This window comes from Ilyonectria robusta (genome assembly GCF_021365365.1).
Source record: "Ilyonectria robusta strain PMI_751 chromosome Unknown BGZ61scaffold_74, whole genome shotgun sequence".
NCBI lineage: Eukaryota > Fungi > Ascomycota > Sordariomycetes > Hypocreales > Nectriaceae > Ilyonectria > Ilyonectria robusta.
In genome coordinates, this window is record NW_025764508.1 from 1 (window position 1) to 17,141 (window position 17,141).

The 17,141-nt window shown below is 48.8% G+C and overlaps 7 protein-coding genes across 7 annotated transcripts; 2 read left to right on the plus strand and 5 right to left on the minus strand.

Moving 5' to 3' along the window:
* The first annotated feature begins 319 nt into the window (after positions 1-319).
* On the plus strand, positions 320-1,511 carry BGZ61DRAFT_468396 (uncharacterized protein). The gene has a single exon (XM_046247872.1). It carries the CDS (start codon positions 412-414, stop codon positions 1,339-1,341), a length of 930 nt encoding a protein of 309 aa, XP_046093863.1. The 5' UTR covers positions 320-411; the 3' UTR covers positions 1,342-1,511.
* A 612-nt stretch (positions 1,512-2,123) lies between these two features.
* Positions 2,124-3,577, minus strand: BGZ61DRAFT_500772 (FAD dependent oxidoreductase; the record flags this gene model as incomplete). The annotated part of the gene is made up of 2 exons (XM_046251607.1): positions 2,124-3,329; positions 3,389-3,577. 2 exons carry the CDS (start codon positions 3,575-3,577, stop codon positions 2,124-2,126), a joined length of 1,395 nt encoding a protein of 464 aa, XP_046093864.1.
* Positions 3,578-3,918: 341 nt separating this feature from the next.
* BGZ61DRAFT_405908 (uncharacterized protein) lies at positions 3,919-5,134 on the minus strand. The gene is made up of 2 exons (XM_046243146.1): positions 5,007-5,134; positions 3,919-4,953 (listed from the first exon to the last, which is right to left on the minus strand). Exons 1-2 carry the CDS (start codon positions 5,061-5,063, stop codon positions 4,123-4,125), a joined length of 888 nt encoding a protein of 295 aa, XP_046093865.1. The 5' UTR covers positions 5,064-5,134; the 3' UTR covers positions 3,919-4,122.
* A 1,276-nt stretch (positions 5,135-6,410) lies between these two features.
* BGZ61DRAFT_468401 (uncharacterized protein) lies at positions 6,411-7,409 on the plus strand. The gene has a single exon (XM_046247873.1). It carries the CDS (start codon positions 6,523-6,525, stop codon positions 7,360-7,362), a length of 840 nt encoding a protein of 279 aa, XP_046093866.1. The 5' UTR covers positions 6,411-6,522; the 3' UTR covers positions 7,363-7,409.
* A 1,369-nt stretch (positions 7,410-8,778) lies between these two features.
* Positions 8,779-11,265, minus strand: BGZ61DRAFT_511105 (catalase-like domain-containing protein). The gene is made up of 10 exons (XM_046252099.1): positions 11,167-11,265; positions 11,079-11,115; positions 10,932-11,021; positions 10,745-10,880; positions 10,426-10,669; positions 10,272-10,364; positions 10,211-10,218; positions 9,624-10,150; positions 9,169-9,555; positions 8,779-9,102 (listed from the first exon to the last, which is right to left on the minus strand). The coding sequence occupies exons 1-10, from the start codon at positions 11,191-11,193 to the stop codon at positions 8,882-8,884; spliced, it is 1,770 nt and encodes a 589-aa protein (XP_046093867.1). The 5' UTR covers positions 11,194-11,265; the 3' UTR covers positions 8,779-8,881.
* Positions 11,266-12,391: 1,126 nt separating this feature from the next.
* On the minus strand, positions 12,392-13,477 carry BGZ61DRAFT_575180 (uncharacterized protein). The gene is made up of 3 exons (XM_046256182.1): positions 12,991-13,477; positions 12,750-12,940; positions 12,392-12,684 (listed from the first exon to the last, which is right to left on the minus strand). The coding sequence occupies exons 1-2, from the start codon at positions 13,373-13,375 to the stop codon at positions 12,819-12,821; spliced, it is 507 nt and encodes a 168-aa protein (XP_046093868.1). The 5' UTR covers positions 13,376-13,477; the 3' UTR covers positions 12,392-12,684; positions 12,750-12,818.
* Positions 13,478-14,047: 570 nt separating this feature from the next.
* On the minus strand, positions 14,048-16,527 carry BGZ61DRAFT_511106 (uncharacterized protein; the record flags this gene model as incomplete). Its single annotated transcript, XM_046252100.1, has 3 exons — positions 14,048-15,869; positions 15,959-16,436; positions 16,473-16,527. The coding sequence occupies 3 exons, from the start codon at positions 16,525-16,527 to the stop codon at positions 14,459-14,461; spliced, it is 1,944 nt and encodes a 647-aa protein (XP_046093869.1). The 3' UTR covers positions 14,048-14,458.
* Between the last annotated feature and the right edge of the window lie 614 nt (positions 16,528-17,141).

Genomic DNA, 17,141 nt, shown 5'->3' on the forward strand with positions numbered 1-17,141 from the left:
CGGCGTTATTATACACAGCTAGTTATATATAGTTTATTATTTAACGCCATTCCCTAAATAGGTGACCTATTATTTGATTTAACTGCATTTTCGCTGTCCCTGTTACAGTTGCAAAGGCCTAAGTTTGAGTTTCAAGTTGCTTTTTTTTCCCCATCTGCCGGAATCTTCTCTACTACCCTGCAACCCTATTCTAACAGCGAGGTGATATTGGGAGGAGAAGAGGGACTTGCGAAGATGGGTCTGGGTCGTATCCGATAGGGCCGCAAAAATGGGCCCATTGTCTACCCCGCTCCTGGGCATCCATCAACATCAGCTAACCCCTCATGGCCCAAGTTTCACTCCAACTCCAACTGAATCTCACTGACTGAGGGACGAGTTGTAAGACAAGTATACATCTACTCTATTGGAACCATGATGGAGGCTTTCAAACTCACTCTTGGTGACAACACCGTCTTATCAGGGATCCTCAACATCCCCATCCAACAGCTATCCAGACCAAAGTACTGCCCGCTGGTCGTTGGCCTTCACGGCGGTTCCTACACCAGCCAGTACTTTGACGCCACACCAAGTTACACGGCCAGCCTGACAAGCAACTCCCTCTCGATACCATTCGTCGCTATCGATCGTCCGGGATATAACGATTCAACTCCAGTTACACCGATCCCCGAGGGTTCCAGCTTTCCCGAGGAATGGGGAATCCGGCTGCATGAATTCATCCTCCCAGCGCTGTGGGCAGAGTTTGGGCTACCAAACGAGTGCAGCTGTATCGTCTTGCATTGCCATAGCCTCGGTGCCAACGGTGCTATTGTGGCAGCGTCTCTGCATGCTGCTGCGTCTAAGACTTCGATCTATCCCCTCGGGGGCGTCGTTGTGTCTGGTTTTGGTTCTCTGCTAAAGGAGACCGGTGGCCACACCGCACAGCCTAACCCTCCCCCGTTACATATCAACATCCCCGTTCACGTCAAAGATAGCACCCTGCTGCTGCCAGGAACAGCTGATGGGCAAGTGTACACCCAGTCCCAGCGTCTAGACCACGCTATGCCGTTCGACGAGATTGCCTCGTTGAAGACGTCATGGCTCTCGACATGGAAGCAGAAATGGGGGGCCAATATTGAGGTGCCCATTATGATTGCTCTGGCAGAGAGAGACCATTATTGGGACGCGACAAATGAGCATCTACAGGACTTTGCTGCGAGTTTCCCCAGGAGTACCAGGATCGATACGAGCATCATCAGGGCGGCACCGCATAATCTGGAGCTAAGTTACTGGGCCGCTGGTTGGTATGCTCGAAGCTTTGGGTTTGCCGTTGAGTGTGCAACGTCACTTGCATTGGCGGAATGATGTTACAATCTGTTAAAGTATGTGCGACAGATATTGGCGGCCTTATGCAAACTAGTGTTGGGGTGTTATTATATGTTATTTAAATCTCAAGCCTGTAGTTGATACTAAATACTTTGAGTTTATATAACGTGTTGAAGGCCTCTCTATTATTCCATTCTAACTTAATAAGAGTCTACCTAATAAACATCTATAGTCAGTTGAGGGTTAGAGTTGGAAAACCAGCTGGTGAGACTTGGAAAAAGAAACTAAGTGTATTGATGGCAAGAAGCTTAAGGCTTTTGTTGGATTGTGACCCTGTATTACGAAACCTCTGATAGATCGATATCCTGACCTTAGTCAGAAGGGGGGGTGAGATGACATAAAACCCCTCTCGAGAAAAGAGGGGGCCGGAGGCATCCTAGATCAAGACAATGAACAGATTCAGGATCCACACCCTATTGAGCATTAATCCCTGGATCGAATGTGCCGTACGCTATCCAACAGCTTTTTATCTAGATAAGTGCTGAATGAGTGTATATATGCATAGTGTCGCTAGTCGTCGAACGGTGTCGAACAGATGGTATTCAACTCACATAAATAGCGTACTATGTAGTAGAGCCGAGCCGTGTCGAATGGAGCCCGTTCGAGATGCATGTCGACGACGCTTGCAAATGATAAAAGAAAAACGGGGTGCTTCATACTGCCGGTCATGGCCGCCTGATCCCAACACTGGCCGTAACTAAACACAGGTTTATATACTATTCAAAAGCAGAGTGGCATAGCTCGGCTTGTTGTACTTAACCTCAGAGTCCAGCTAAAAGACCCGGCAGAATCGTCGCCTCCGTAAACACCCACAAAATACTCGTATAATCCGGCGCCCACGCCGCACCTGTGTACCACGTGCTCTTCCGCCCCTGTAGTGAATACAACTCCTTGTAGAATCCGCAGACCAGCTCCTTGGCGGACACCTCCAGCTGCAGCGGGGCGTGCTTGGCCCAGGCGACGAAGTCGATGCGCTTGGTGGCGTAAGTGCCCGCGGTGTTGATGTTGCGAAGGCCGGCGCGGATCAGGTCCTTGGCGCCCTTCGCACTTAGGTCCCGTTTGCCTACCACCTGTGTCGAGTAGAGATCCCCGATGCCGGTGAAGGTGTAACTCCCGACGAAGTTGGGCTTTGGTGCGTAGAGCGAGCCGGGATTGGGTCGCGAGTTCACGAGGGTGAGGTTGGCTGGCAGACCCGAGCCCTTGAAGATGGCAATGTACCAATTCTCCCATCGCCACTTAGCGAAGATCGACTTCTCCCTGTTTCCCAAGCCGAACGGGTACATGTTTTGTTCTGTTGGCGGGATAGTCACCAGTAGCTTTTTTGCCTTGATGAGCTTCGTCCCAGTTGGTGTCTTGACGACGAGCTTGACGCCCTTATCATCACGGCTAGCGTGCGAAACTATGCTGTTGAGCAGGGTGTCGGACACAAGGTATTCCTGCGCCGCGGCGTAGAGCATACTGTTGTTGTGGGAGCTAGGGACAATCAGGGTGCCAGTGAGCACGCTTTGCACAACTGCTGCGCCAAAGTTGTAGAAGACGTAAAAGGACGGCACGTTCTCGAAGTCACCAACACCAGAGGCGAATGTCCAGATAACAGGGAGCGCTGCGGTCAGATTGTACTTCTTGACGAGTTGGCCGAATGGCATGGAAAGCTCCTCGGGCACAGGGTCTGTGGTCAGCTTCCAGAATCCTGGGAAGTAGTAGTCGTTGTACTTGGCTGCTAGCTGGGCATAAACGGTGAGGGCGATCCCTACGTCCGTCTGATCGCCTTTGGGATAGCCTGCCACGACCTTGCCCGTGGTGAAGTCGATGTAGACATTCTGGAATGGAGGGTTGGCGATGGGCACTGTAGTGATGTTAAAGCGACCAAAGAATTCCTTTACACCTGGCAAGTCGACGTAGGCTCTGACACCGTAGTCAATCGGGATACCAGTGGCAGGATCGGTGTAAGTGTCAACATGACCGCCCTAGGGACAGTGAGTAAGTACATTTTGGGTCCGTTGCAGGAAAGACCCGTGATGCTTACGAGATGGTTTTTCTGCTCGATCAAAGCGACTGTCTTGCCTTTGTCCTTGAGGCGAACAGCGGCGTACGTGCCAGATGCGCCTCCGCCAATAACGGCCACATCCTTGGTGATGATATCCTTAGGCTTGAACTGGCTCTCGTGGATAGTGTGAGCGAAGACAGATGCGGCCAAGAGGACAAGAGCTAGCATTGCTGGCCCGAACTGCCCAACCAGTCCTGAAGCGAGCATCTCTGTGGCGTGGATTGACTCAAGTAGGGCGAATTGCCTCCGTAATAGGCACCCGGGACCTATGGATTTGTGCTAGGCTTGGATAGCGTACGGCCCAGTCGATTCAGGGATGAATGCTCAATAGGGTGTGGATCCTGAAACGGTTGATTGTCTTGATCAGGATGCCTCGGGGCCCCCTCTTTTCTCGAGAGGGATTTTATCTCATTCTGACGCCACCTCTTGTCAGATTCCGGTATATGGACTTAGCTACATGCATAAGTAAGTAAGCAGTTACCGATTACCGTGCTGCACTATGTTTTTGGCTTGACGGTGTAATCTTACACCCCTGACTAAGGCTAGGATATCGATCTATCAGAGGTTTCGTAATACAGGGTCGCAACCCAGCAGCTAGCGTGAATTCAGAGTTCGTCGGCTAAGAAGACGGGCTCCCAGATTTCACGCTAAAGTACGAAGTACCGTCCTGATTTTATGAGCTCTCGTTGTCCGAGTCAAGTTCGAGCGTGCCCTTATAGCCTCGGCCGTCCCTTTCCACCATTCCAGTCTGGTAATTTCAATACCCTCTTAGCATTTTCCCCCATGAAATCAGCAAGGATCTCTGATCGCAGCCCTCCCTTACTACCATCTACATGGTATTTATAAACGTTGTCGACGCAAGCCTTCCAGCTCAGTTGCGGAAAGTTAGTGCCAAACATAACCTTCTTCCGGCCTGTTGTGTTGGCGAACGCGATGAATTCGGGGGCGTAATATTTGGGCGACCATGCACTGGTATCGATGTAGACGTTCGGGTGCTTCCATGCGACAGACACCATCTCTGCAGCCCATGGATAGCCGAGGTGACCACAGACAATCTTCAAGTCGGGAAACTTAAGCGCAATAGTGTCGATGTACGGGATGGGTCTGCCCACTTCGCTCGGGCAGAGGGGCCCAGTATGGCCAACTTGGGTGAGAAATGGTACGTCAAGCTCGACGCACTTAACAAACAGAGGCCAATAATGAGCGTCTGTCGGTGGAAGATTCCACAACCAAGGCACGACCCTCAGTCCCTTGAAGCCCTCCACCCTAACGTAGTGATCCAACTCTTTAACTGCAGAGACTGGGTCATGCAAGTTGACAGACACAAGACCGAAGATACGGTCTGGATAGGCTCGAGAGTACTTAGCAACTTCTTCGTTGGAAAAGATGACGGAACCGGGTCGATTCCAAGCTGCGAGACATATCTGCGAGACACCGGCATCATCCATCAACGCGATCAACTCCTTCGGAGTGTGGTTTCGAAGGGAAAGCGTTGGATCTGCATGGCTGTACTCGAAAAGCCGTCTGGTCTCCGGAATGGGATTCTGTATCGGTTATTCCCTCTTGTCAACTAGCGCAAAGACTCTGGTCGTCTTACCCCAGTTGGGTTGGCCCAGACATCAACAATGAGAGGCAGCGAGTCCCTTGTAGCCATTGCGGTTAAGTCAAGGGGGATATCTGGGGGATGCAAATGGAACTGGAGAGCCCGACACCAGTACGTTTGGAGTGATATATTTCCAAGCGTGGAGCCGTATCGTCAGTGAATGACTCTGGGCACGTTTTATAAATTCTAGCTTGGTTGGTGTTCGGCGAAAGTGGAGGTTCTTTGGAACCTCGGGATTCCTATCATACCTAGGTAGGTTGCATTAGAATCCAAGGTGGCTCGTGAACAGCGCCCTTCGAGTCAGGGTCATCGCTTCCCCACAACATCGGCCGAGGTAAGAAGTGGAGCTGCGAGTCAACCAACCCCGTCTTGCCCGTCCTGAATAGGAAGTCTCCGTAGACGAGAAGTGGTATGTAACACCCTTCGTCAGATGGAGGGATCCGGTTCGGCCGGGGTGACGAAAGAAGCGGGGGTCTTGGAGACCGAGACGAGGGAAATTCCTCCCCGGTCAAGATGATCAACAACACAGTCAATCGATCAGTCATAACGACGTTATTAAGGTTGTAATTATCATCAATTCAATCAACTATTTTGGCCTCACCTGATCGCACATTTCGCGGTGTAGAGGCCCCCAACTCGAACCGTCAGACGCCGATTACGGGGATCACGCTTCTGACCGTTTACCGCAATGCAACCCTATTTCTTCAACCCTGGTCGGTCGACTCACCGCTCCACTTCTTATCTCGGTCTATTATGGGGAAGCGATGGCGTTAGGTTAGAAGGCGTGGCCCAGAATGCATACCGCAGAGGTCTGTGGCACCATCATCCTGGGTCGAAGGACTTGCACTAATGAGGCTTATCGAATGGAAGGCTACGGTAAAGTGGAATAAACACTCTGCACTAGCAAAGTGTAACTAAGGCCTGCATTATATGTGACAAGGCTTTAAGAAAAATCTAGAAGCGGCGACAAGGCAAAATAGCATCCAGTGGCATCACGAACCTTTCTAACCCCGGCACAAGCGTGTCTAACCATGCATACTGGTCACTTTCCCACGACTCTCATTCTGATCCAATCTCCAAGTCGAAGCCTACTCTATTTCCTTCGACTCCCAGATCCCATCCCGCCAGCTCAAATCTCTGCTCTCCTCATATTTCCTCCACTCAATATTATATCCCACCGCGACCAGATAATTGATACCGGGGGCACTTGCATCATCTTAAGCCACACATATCGAAGAGAACGCCGAACGACAAGTGACTTCAATTTGACAGCTGGATGTGAAGAAAGACAAAACGTCAGGCGACATGATCTGTCGTATGCCAAGACCTTATGTAAGGCAGCATGATGAGGCGAAATTAACATGGATGACCCCGGTTAATTTCAAATTAACCGCCCAGGCAGCTCTTTTCGTTGAACTTTTTGCCTTCAAGTCTTTTTACTCCTTCATACGCAACAATCGTTACAACACACCGTCACTCGTTAAGCTTCCCCCACTTCGTCGCCTATAAAATGCGGCTCTCACGTTCCCTCGCGGCCCTCGTTGCCCTAGCTGGCTTCTCCTCGGCAGAACCCAACGGCTGGTCCAAGACCAAGGAGGCCGACGACAGTCCCACCAAGCTTGACGACTGCGGGTGCTGGCCCATCTACCAGGCCATGCTGCGGTGCCAGAAACTAAAGGGGCCCAACGCTGACACCAGGGAATGCGTGTGTATCCCCAACCCGGACGGGTGGTACCCGTCTTTGGACGGCTGCCGCTACTGCCTATCGCCCTCGGGCGAAGATTTCTTCGACAATGTGTCGCGCCTCGTCACACAGCTGTTTGTCTCTTGCACCAACGCCGGTGGCGGCGTTACCAGCGATGGCGTGAGCATCTGTGCCAGCAACTCTTATCGCGAGGCGTGCGTCTCGCTCGGCACGGGCGGACGGGCCAGCTGGGCCAGCTTTGAGGAGTTTGAGTCGGGGACAAAGGGGAATGCGTCTTATGTGCTAGATATCGAGGAGTATGGTGCCGACAAGGACGAGGACGCGTCGACGACAGGTAGTGCTGCAAAGACTACTGGAACTGCTGCAAAGACGACGGCTACGACGACGGCTACTACAACAGCTACCGATTCTACTGGCACCACCGAGATTTCGAGCACTGCCCTGGCCACTACTATTGGTACTTGGGATCTACTTCCTGAGAGCAGCGGCACGTCGGACAACGCCAAGGCGACAGCGACAGAGACCGGTCCAGCATCGGCTACAACAGTCCCGTCTTCAGCCGCAAAGCTTACGAGTGATAGGACAGTAGCAGCAGTTGTTAGAGGGGTGATAATAGCTGTGGTAATTGGAACTGTATTGTTTTAATTGATAGGGTGTCATGTCTACTAATTTTATTCTTTTTGCCGTGTCTACATCGCGTGACAACCTTCCAGTGCAAGACCTGCAGGCCATTGTTTGAGCCGTATAATCGATCAATTGATCAATGTGACGAGCTCAACTTGCAGCTTTGATTTAACTCTTGGTCTTTGGGCTCTCCCGTCGCGAACGCTATCGAGACCTCTTGATGGCTCAACCAGTGAAGGACGTGTCATGAAACGCACATCGCAACCTGGCTCCCCAAGCGCATTGACGCAACGTGCTCTCAAATTTGACCACTACAAGCGAGCCAATTATTATCTGTACCGGGTTCATACACAATTAATAAATCTAAGCGCAGTTTCACTGAGGGTGTGGTTTAGGGTAGGCGTCCTTGGATCTCGAAAAGACAATCTGGGTGCCGAAGAGTAGAGCGTCAAAGTCTGAGATTTTCCTATTAATATAAATAAAAGTATTTGGTTTTTTTTTTTTAAGCTTTACTCAATATCATCAGATAGATCAAAGCCATACAGTAATCTCAAACAGTAGGAATAAACAATAAGTGCTACACCCAGCACCACAAATAAAAGTATATTAGCGTCAAAACTTAGACGGTAAATGTTTTCACCGTATTTACCTTTGCCGCCATGCTTTGATTCTACCTGCTCTCAATACCGTCATCTTTACATTACTGACTCGAGTACTACAAGAACTCTCTATAGCTATTACACGATTCAGGTTGGAGATCATCACCTGTGTCGATAAGAGCCCTTGATTTTGCTACGATAGAATCTTAGAAAATTGGCGAAGATGAACGGTGAGGGCTTGGAGAAGCTAGTATGCCACGGGCGTCAACACAGTCTGTGAGTGTAATATCACGGAGTTTGGGAATGATGATTCATAGTTCAAATATCACGCGATGTAAAAGAATATAATAAGACAGGAATCACGGGACAGAAGGCTCCCCTGCGTTGACTATTGCATGGTCTTTCTTTGGAAGAGTTGACATGCCAGCCCAGGACGGCATACCACCACGTCGATCGTCGTTAGTTCGGGGACGACATTTTCTCGTCCTAGGAAGGGAAGGGGGTAGTCAATTGGTTTCTAAAATAGTAGCAGATTAAATATAGATATAAAAACTAATCTCTTTTTTGCCTCTTCAAAGACAAAAATAACATTTATCCAATTTCTATTATTTATCTATACCTACTAAGGTGTAATACATTTATAACAGGCATAGACAATTTAGGAAGTAATCTCCGCCTGAAGAGTATTATTATTAGCATGCCTCACAGCGGTAAATATGTTTAGGAAGATAATTTAACATTAGAGCTTTCAAAGAACAGAATACTTAAACTAGCCACTATTAATTATACTGGCAGCACTGAACTGAATTAAGACCCGGTATGAGAGAAAAGGTTATCAGCTTGACGAAATCTTCACTGGCAATCTCAAGAAGAACGTAACATTGCGGCAGAAGTATGAGCGACTAGAACTGAGTAAATACATCGTTGACGAAATATCTTGTTCACAGACTGTTGTAAACCTCTTGGGAGCCAGTTGCCGGGTTAGGAACTGGAGGAGGGATATAATTGATCACGCCTCCCTCTTCTCCCCCTGCAATAACGCCAGGCTTGTGTTGGTGTGTTGCATTCTGCTTCTGTAGACGCTCAAGAGCCTGCTTGAGCATATCAACCAACATATCGGCATGCTCCGAGTCAGCGACCGTCCAAATCTTCTTGAAAATCTCTGCAGTAACCGTCAGTCGACCTAGTTGAAGCATTTACACAGCCAGGCGAGCGGGTATCTTCTCACCTGTGGTTTGACCTTGCACCACGACAGAGGCTGTTGACAGCGAACTCGCGACATTCGTAATGAAATGGTTCTTCTGCATATTGCTTAGCTGTTTCCAATGATCTGCGCACTGCTGCCAGTCCTGGTCGTCAACTTCGCTCTTGAACCTGACCACCCGGCCCTCCCAGTTCAGGTAGCTGGCGTTGTAGTGCTCTGGTTCTTGGCTCTCATCCTTTCGGAGATAGTTCCGTGCATTCCCGTAATTGTTGATGTTGTGCGCTCCGTCTCGTCTAGTTGGCGTCCAGACTTTCACATTGTCGGCAGGCTTGTTGGTGGGAAGTTGGTCATTGTTGACACCCAGGCGATATCTCTGAGTATCGCCGTACATGAATAGGCGAATTGTGAGCACTGACAGATTAGTCTCGTTCTTAATGCAAAGGGAGTAGAGACAAGTGGGTGGAAACTTAGAAACACACCTGGATCTGGAGATATGTCCCAGCCTGGTACGACATTTGCAGGATTGAACGCTGCTTGTTCGACTTGGGAAAAGAAGTTTTGAGGGTTCTCATTCAATGTGATCTTTCCGATTTTGATCACCTCGGTGCATTGGGAGTCGGGAACGACTTTGGTAGCATCGAAGATGTTGTAATAACCATCACCCTGCTTGGTTGGGTCGATAATCTGGGCATAAACATTCCAGGTAGGCTTGTTATTAGAGTTGATCTCATCATATAGTCGACGCGTCAGATAATCCGGATCTTTACCGGCCATCGTCGCCGCCTCATCAAGTGAGAAATAGTCTTTATCCTGATCAGGCTCAGGATCGGGGACAAGCCTCAGCTTCACAAAGGTTGAGGTCCAGGTGTTAGTGTCCGGGTTCTTTTTAGTAAATGTGTACGTGTTGACACTGGATATCTTCATTCTTGAATAGGACTTGGGCGTCCCTTCGTCACTGAAGATCCTCATCAAGGCGTTGTAACCTTCGGGATGATTGTTGAAGTAGCTGGATTAAATGGTGAGCGATATTAGAACGCTCCTGAGGGGAACTTGATGGGTTTCTTACTCCCAGAACTAAACACAAGTCAGCTAAGAATTTGATAACGATTGAGAGGGCTGAAACGTACCATGTTTGGATCGGGCAAGTTGGTTGCCGGATCGCGCTTCGTAGAGTGGGAAAGACTAGGGAACTTGACGGGGTCTCTGATGAAGAAGATGTCCTTGGCAGTTCAATCAGTGACTGTGCTGAAATCTTCGCAAATTTTACGTTGTGTCACTAACCGGATTCAAAAACGCCCAGTCCAGGTTCCCCTCCTCGGTGTAGAGCTTGAAGGCCGCCCCTTTTGTGTCTCTAACTGTGTCTGGGTAGCCTCGTTCCCCGGCGACCGTAGAGAATCGAGCGAAGAGCCGAGTCTTCTTATTGACGCCAGTCTGGTGAAGAAACTTGGCATCGGTGTACTTCTTGAGATCAGGGGTAGTAAGCTCGAATTCACCAAAAGCGCCCACTCCTTTGGCATGGACATATCTGTAAACAATACGCAGGCGGATGGTTAGCCTCGTGGGAGCGTGTACTTCAAGTTCTTGCGAAGTATTTCATTACCTCTCCGGAATGCGTTCTCGGGTTACATGGGAAAGTGTGTCGATCAGATTGAGATCCTGCATGAGCTGCGAGGCGTATCGGTTTTGGCCTGGCTTCTCGACTTGCTCACCTAATAGCGGATCTCGGATCGGGCAACCTAATAGATATTAGATGTTGACATCTTTAGAGCGAATTTGATTGAACTTACCATTGGACAAGGTGAAGACCCGTTTAGTATCGGCCTGCGGAGCTGGCACGTCAAGTCTTCCTGCGTTAGTGCTTGCCATGGTATGGTCACCTACTCAACCATATCAGCCGTGCTCGTCAGGTTTGTGATGCGGGTTTTGTCTCTGACCTCGGCTTTGAGCCGCGATGGGCCTTTCTGGGAGAATCTGTGATAGTCTTAGTTTATGGGCTTTGGGCTTTCATTGATGTGCACATACGGTCTGACTCGACATATCCGACATCATTGATGTTAAGAGGGAGGTTGAGATGTGATTCTGGGTTGAGGTTCTTGAATGAGGTTGCAAAGAGTATGCTTTCTCTCTGTCTCACGCACACAGAGAAGATGAAGTGTTTCATAGTTTATATAGCCAAATTCCAATAGCCAGTCACCAGGGAGGTGATTGCAACATCTAGCTCACGATACGCTGGAGGGTGCTGAAAACAGCTGGGTCTCTCCAGCAACCTTGCATAGGTAATTAAACTTCTGGAGAATCTCGACGACCTGTGACACCGGAATGACAAAGGACAATAGATTGATCCGTAATAGGCTGGTGCGATATTTCCATAAACTTAGAATGAGAACTTTAGTGTGTGGATTTATGGAGAGAGTGTATTCGGAAGACTAAATGTGAAAATATAGTGGAGGCCATGAACCTAATTGAGAATTCGAAGTTTTGACAAATGAATGATAATCTTATAAACCCTTTTCGAGTTCAATTGCAGGTAAAGATTCCACAAAGGGAGCTGAAGGCATGGAAATATCGGCCTTCGGGAAGCAGTGGAGACTTAGCCGTCAGTCTGTTTTTATTTTTATCAGTTCTGGTCCATTCCTTTCACTCCATTTAAACCTTCAAGCCATGTTTTATCGTTTCATACGAGGGAAGGCTTGCGTGGTCGATTCCATTGTCACCTTTTGTGATCGCAAGCGGCAGGGAGCCGGGGCATAGTGGACTCACTCAAACTTTCTACTTTAGTACACATTCCTGCGGTGGGCTTCGCCAGACAGCTGACAAACACTCCGTAATTTTGGACATTATCACGTTTTGAATTCATCACATAAAACTCGCCGGCCGTCAAGAGAGTGATGCGAAGCTAGAATTATCTAAATCAGCATGTTGGCACATTAGGGCTCGACCGGAATGTTCTAGGAAATCTTACTTTCGACGCCTGAGTACTATACAAAAGACTGGTATGTGACTGTATATACCCACCCTTGTCGGGGATCTCGCTTGCTCGGCTAGAACGGAAGCATTTACTCAGGTGTTACCAGTGATCCATAGATGGTTGAGTCCAGGTGCTACCGATTTACCCCAAGCACTTCTGCTTTCATCTCGGCCAGGCGTCGCATTTCCATTTACTCGCATTGCCCCATGAGTCATATCTGCGTCAAACGACTTAAGCGCCTTGAGTCCCTGTTGCACATCCTCTGCAACCATCCTCCGTTTCCCGTTTTTTTGACACAGCGTACGCCATCCACACGATATTTTTGACATCTCTTCCATTAACCTCCGTACTCGATATCTGCTCAAGAAATTCGTCGCTGAGCCAATCCAGGTTCTGCCCTGCACATGCCCTGACGATGTTGTTTTTCCAAAGGATGTGAAGTGCTGATTTGGAGAGCGGTGGGTATGAAAGAGAGAGATGGATCCGGAAACGGAAGGCACTATCGATTTTCTGGGCACGATTTGTAGTTAGAAAGATTGTGCCCTCAAAATATTCGAGGATCCGTAGTAAGACTGAACCAATCTATGTTTAGCAGCATGTTCACACGAGCGTTTGGGAACTGATGCTATTTGCTGACTTGAAACCAGACTATTTCTTTCCAGCTGTTCGATCGTCCTTTCTTGTAGGAACACATCCGCCTCGTCGATTAAGACAACTGAGTCCCACCTCCTGGCCAAGGCAAGGAGGTTTCAACATGGTCCGCAGGACCGACGAGCTGTCCTGAGCTGATGGCAAAAAGCGGTCGCCTTGTATGATCAGCAATACTTTCTGCAAGGCTGTTAGTACAGCATCATATTGGATTAGGGCACGGTACTAACCTGCAGTCAATGTCTTACCAACTCTAGCTAGTCCGTGGAGAAAAACCAAGCCTTTGCCTTTGCCTTTGACAATATCATCAAAACCCTCGACATAGCCGCCTTGTTGCTGGACAAGAGATTTGATGAGCTGCTTCTTGTCCTCTGACAGCACGAGTTGGTCAAACGCATTGTCATCGAACTGAACTTCCTGAATGTATTCGACCCTAAAGTGGGCCCATCTCTTCCAGACAAGAGACAGCCCAGGAATCTCGTGGCCACAGATGATGAACTCGTCGTCGGAAAAGTTCACACCTGCTGGGGGCCCAATTTTAGAAGGCGCAAGTATTTCGTCCAATTCCGGCACATAAACACTGGTGTTATTGTTGAATTCTTTTAGGTCGATCATGATACGATGTTGGACCTGGACGATTAGCTGGGTTTAAATAGAGGGTATGGAAAATGCACTTACATGTTAATTGCTTTTTTCATTGTGGTTGTAGAATCTGGCCGGCCCATCGTAGAACCTACGGTGCGTGCCGCACAATGAAATGAACTTTTTCCCTCGGCGAAGTACATCCCGCCGTATGTGCTCCTCTTCTGGGTGATGTTGAAGAGGAAAAGCCTCTAACTGGGTTAACGGCTAAGATCCGTCGTACCTTTCGATAAAAATTCTAACTTGGATGAGACCAAAATCCTCACCGTCGAAATCGATGTTCTCAAATTCCAAGTGCACAATATGCGTAGAGCCCGGGAGGTAAGGTGCGAAATCCATTACTGGTCAAAGCATGTGAAAATCAACAAGCGCTGGTTGTTTGAGGACAGCCGCGTACTGAAATCAGCGACAAAGATGCTGGGTCTACCAGGCTTGATATATTACTAGCTGACTGTGTGCTGGATTGGGGGAGACCCGGTGTGCTGGAGAGCCTCCAAAATAAAACAGGTTGTGTTATTACACCCGTACAGCCGATTGGTGCGGGATAGAGCTGTCACATCTTCGTGTTTGCTTTTGGGTTGCCTTCCGGTTGCCTCTTGGTTGCCTTCCTGTATACCTTCCTGTATGCCTCAACAGCTAGGACGATGGACGGTCAAAGATGAAGCCAGATGTTTGCGTAAGCTATTGACTTTGGGTTTGAGGCGGGGTGTCTTGCTATTAGATTGCATAGGTTCCATGTCAATCGCTTCCGGTATCTATAATTCTAATTGTCTCTACCACCCTCGAATTGACACTTTTGAGAACCTTCGGGGCCTAGATCGAACACTACAAGGCAACTCGAACTTGTCTGGCCTGACTGATCGCCGACATTTCCCCTGGTGTTTCAATCTCTTATTCGCTGAATGAGAGATTTCTATACATCCTGGGATACTACACTTGGCCTTATCTAACTCACTGCTACGATCGATGAAAGGCCGGCTATGATTTTGAAGGTGTCTAATCAAGCATAACAGTAGTGAAGAACCTGTGGCCAACCTTCATAAATTAAACCAGGACTCATTCAACCTGCTTCCACATCTTCTCCAAAACACCAACTCTTGCAATAGCTGCAGGTCCCGCCGCTGCTGCCCCAACCTGCTGGATTTGACGATCGGCCATCGCCGCCTGCGCCAACTGCGCGTTCCCATATCCATAACCAACGTAGTTAAAGTTTGTCGAGTTCAAGTTTCCTGCTGCGCTGAACGTCACGGCCGCTAGACCCAGAGTTTGTGCTTGACCAAGAGCGTGCTTGGCTGCTGCTAGCATTCTGTTCATCTCGGGGACGGTCTGCACATATATTTCGCGACGCCGTCGTGTGAAAGAGAGAAAAGAGGCCAGGTCTTGGTTTTGACAGGCTTCTTTGTATAGTTGACGCATGCGCGGTGAATAGAGATCACAAACTCGGGATTCTGCAACGTGATGACCTTTCATGACGAAGTGTTTCTTCAGATTGGTGTTCTTGGCCACGAGAATGTAGCATTCTTGACAGATGTGAACGGCTTCCCATCCCCACCAGCGTCGGTTCTTGGTGAGGTCTTGATCTATCTTGGGACAAAGTGGTGCTGTACTGAGGTCCGTTACCATGTTGGCGAGTGGTCGCCAGTCGTTGATGTAAGCTGATTGGGCAAAGGTTTGCAACAGAACAAACGCTCGCGCGTAACCATAGATATTGAACGAACACAGACGAGCTTCACTGGCCCCGACAAAGTGTTTAGGTTTGAAAAGATGAGTCATGCGCATACTCGCGATTGTTCCTGCCATGCATGCTCCGCAAATGTCGAACTCAGGAGGATCACTTGGTAAAGTGAACCACGTGATACCTCTTGCGCCTTGAGTATTGCATGGCTGTTGCTGTGAAACAGCTTGCAGTGTATGCCAGAACATGGAATACTGACCATAACTAACTGCGCGAGTCATGGGGATGAGAATATTAATCTGACTCATGGAGCATGTCGTTTGTTGTGCAGGATCCATGCGAGTGGCTTGGAATGACACACTCTCCGGTGACTCGTGGAAGTAGTCCCAATAGCATGCCTCACAGATCAAGAAGCCAGGGGAGACGCGAGAGGACCAGAACCACGTCCTGTCTGGTGTAGAGATGGCCTGGGCTCTAGGACACGCGGGTAGCTGCATCCTCTTCCAGAATGCCGCAACGAAAGCCGCCCAGTTGTTGTGCATCGCATGAGCCTTGAGCATGCGGCGTACGTACCAGAGATTATGGTCGCAAGTGGCAGGACCTTGGGGCGTATGTAAGCTGAATCGGTTGCCAAACGAGAGATGCTTGATATGGTCCTCGTAACAAGGTTTGCAGATTGCCATCTCTGGTCGATCAGGTGGATAGTACCATTCTTTGCCCTCGATTGACTTATCCTCCGCACAGTGACCTAGCTTAGGTCGCGTGGCCATGAAGGTTAGCATGTTATCAAGACTAGAATTTGACAATGCAGTGGGCCATAGATGTTCTTTGACGCGGGGGGACCCAAAGAAACATTGCCGTTCCATCTATCGTCATGCCACACTGGCATGAAAGACTCTCGGAAAGAGGAGTTGAGAATATAGTTGCTGTAGCAGCGGCTGCAAATCGTGAAGTCGTTGTAGGCAGTGTAGATGAACCAGTGAAGTGGTAGTGTGAAGGGCATGTCGATGCATTCTGTCACAGGTTGTATTCCTAACGGCATAGCGATGTTGGCTGCCCTGCCCGAGGCACCCGGGTTGGGGCGATTCTCAGTTTGTCTATCCATTGGAACGCTCGTACTCGAAGGTGATTCTGCAGCAGGGTGCTGGACTTGATCAAGGTTTTGTTGCTGCTGTTGATATTGCAATGGTTGGGAATGCGAGACTGTTGGATGTGAACCTTCCAGTTCCACTGGTCGTGGGCGGGTTGGAGGCGGAGGGTATCCCTGATAGCTCTGTTGAGGAGTTGGATATTCCGGAGTATTTCGGCCTTGCGGTGGATAGTATCCTGCGGGTTGCTGTGCCTGTTGTTGTTGTTGTTCTTATTGTTGTTGTGGTTGTGGTTTTAGGTCCCTACCAACCTGTTTTACCACCTTTTCAGCCTCAGAGAGGAACTTGAAAAGTCGGCCCATTGGGAGCCTAATGCCTCTACTGTTTTCCTTTTAAATACGATGAGAGAAGCTAATCAGCGGAACACTTCCGCTCTTATACCTTGCGTGCCCTGCCCCACCGATAGCGATCCGTGCCGACGTTGCCGGCTGAAGAATGTCTTTCGTTCACTGTTTAGACTAGGACTAGCTCGATTCGACTGACAGGAATGACTTGGGTGGAGACGGACTGATGATAAATCCCGTGAGCAAAATGCTGACCTCGCGTAGGTATTTTAATGTCTGTCCATGCGTTATTTTTATCTCAATCACAGCCTCAAACGGGAGAAGTGTTACCTAAATCAAGACTCAGAGCTCATCATGAGGCTCTTGTGAATCTGATGGATTTTGATTGATACACAGATTCTGAAAATCTTATTTCTAAACCGTCATTTCTTCATGCTTCAACAAAGCGTTGCCTCAATGGCTATGCGACAGTACTTGTATTGGTATGTTCAACAACATAATGGAAAATTGACTAGAGAAGCAAGTTAATTAAAGGATGTGCGTGAAAACCCCAACAGATAAGCTTGGCTGAAAAGTCGTTTCCTTGTACCGTCTTTTAAATGGTAATCATAGCCATTGGTCAAATTTCCCGA

Excerpts from the sequence above, each read along its gene's own strand:
- BGZ61DRAFT_468396 (XM_046247872.1), top strand. The coding sequence starts at position 412 with ATGATGGAGGCTTTCAAACTCACTCTTGGTGACAACACCGTCTTATCA.
- BGZ61DRAFT_405908 (XM_046243146.1), bottom strand. The coding sequence starts at position 5,063 with ATGGCTACAAGGGACTCGCTGCCTCTCATTGTTGATGTCTGGGCCAAC. Across the intron at positions 4,954-5,006 it reads TCTGGGCCAACCCAACTGGG|AATCCCATTCCGGAGACCAG; the intron begins GTAAGACGACCA and ends TAACCGATACAG.
- BGZ61DRAFT_468401 (XM_046247873.1), top strand. The coding sequence starts at position 6,523 with ATGCGGCTCTCACGTTCCCTCGCGGCCCTCGTTGCCCTAGCTGGCTTC.
- BGZ61DRAFT_511105 (XM_046252099.1), bottom strand. The coding sequence starts at position 11,193 with ATGATGTCGGATATGTCGAGTCAGACC. Across the intron at positions 9,556-9,623 it reads GGACATATCTCCAGATCCAG|TGCTCACAATTCGCCTATTC; the intron begins GTGTGTTTCTAA and ends CTAATCTGTCAG. Across the intron at positions 9,103-9,168 it reads GGTGCAAGGTCAAACCACAG|AGATTTTCAAGAAGATTTGG; the intron begins GTGAGAAGATAC and ends CGGTTACTGCAG.
- BGZ61DRAFT_575180 (XM_046256182.1), bottom strand. The coding sequence starts at position 13,375 with ATGATCGACCTAAAAGAATTCAACAATAACACCAGTGTTTATGTGCCG. Across the intron at positions 12,941-12,990 it reads TGGTAAGACATTGACTGCAG|AAAGTATTGCTGATCATACA; the intron begins GTTAGTACCGTG and ends ACAGCCTTGCAG.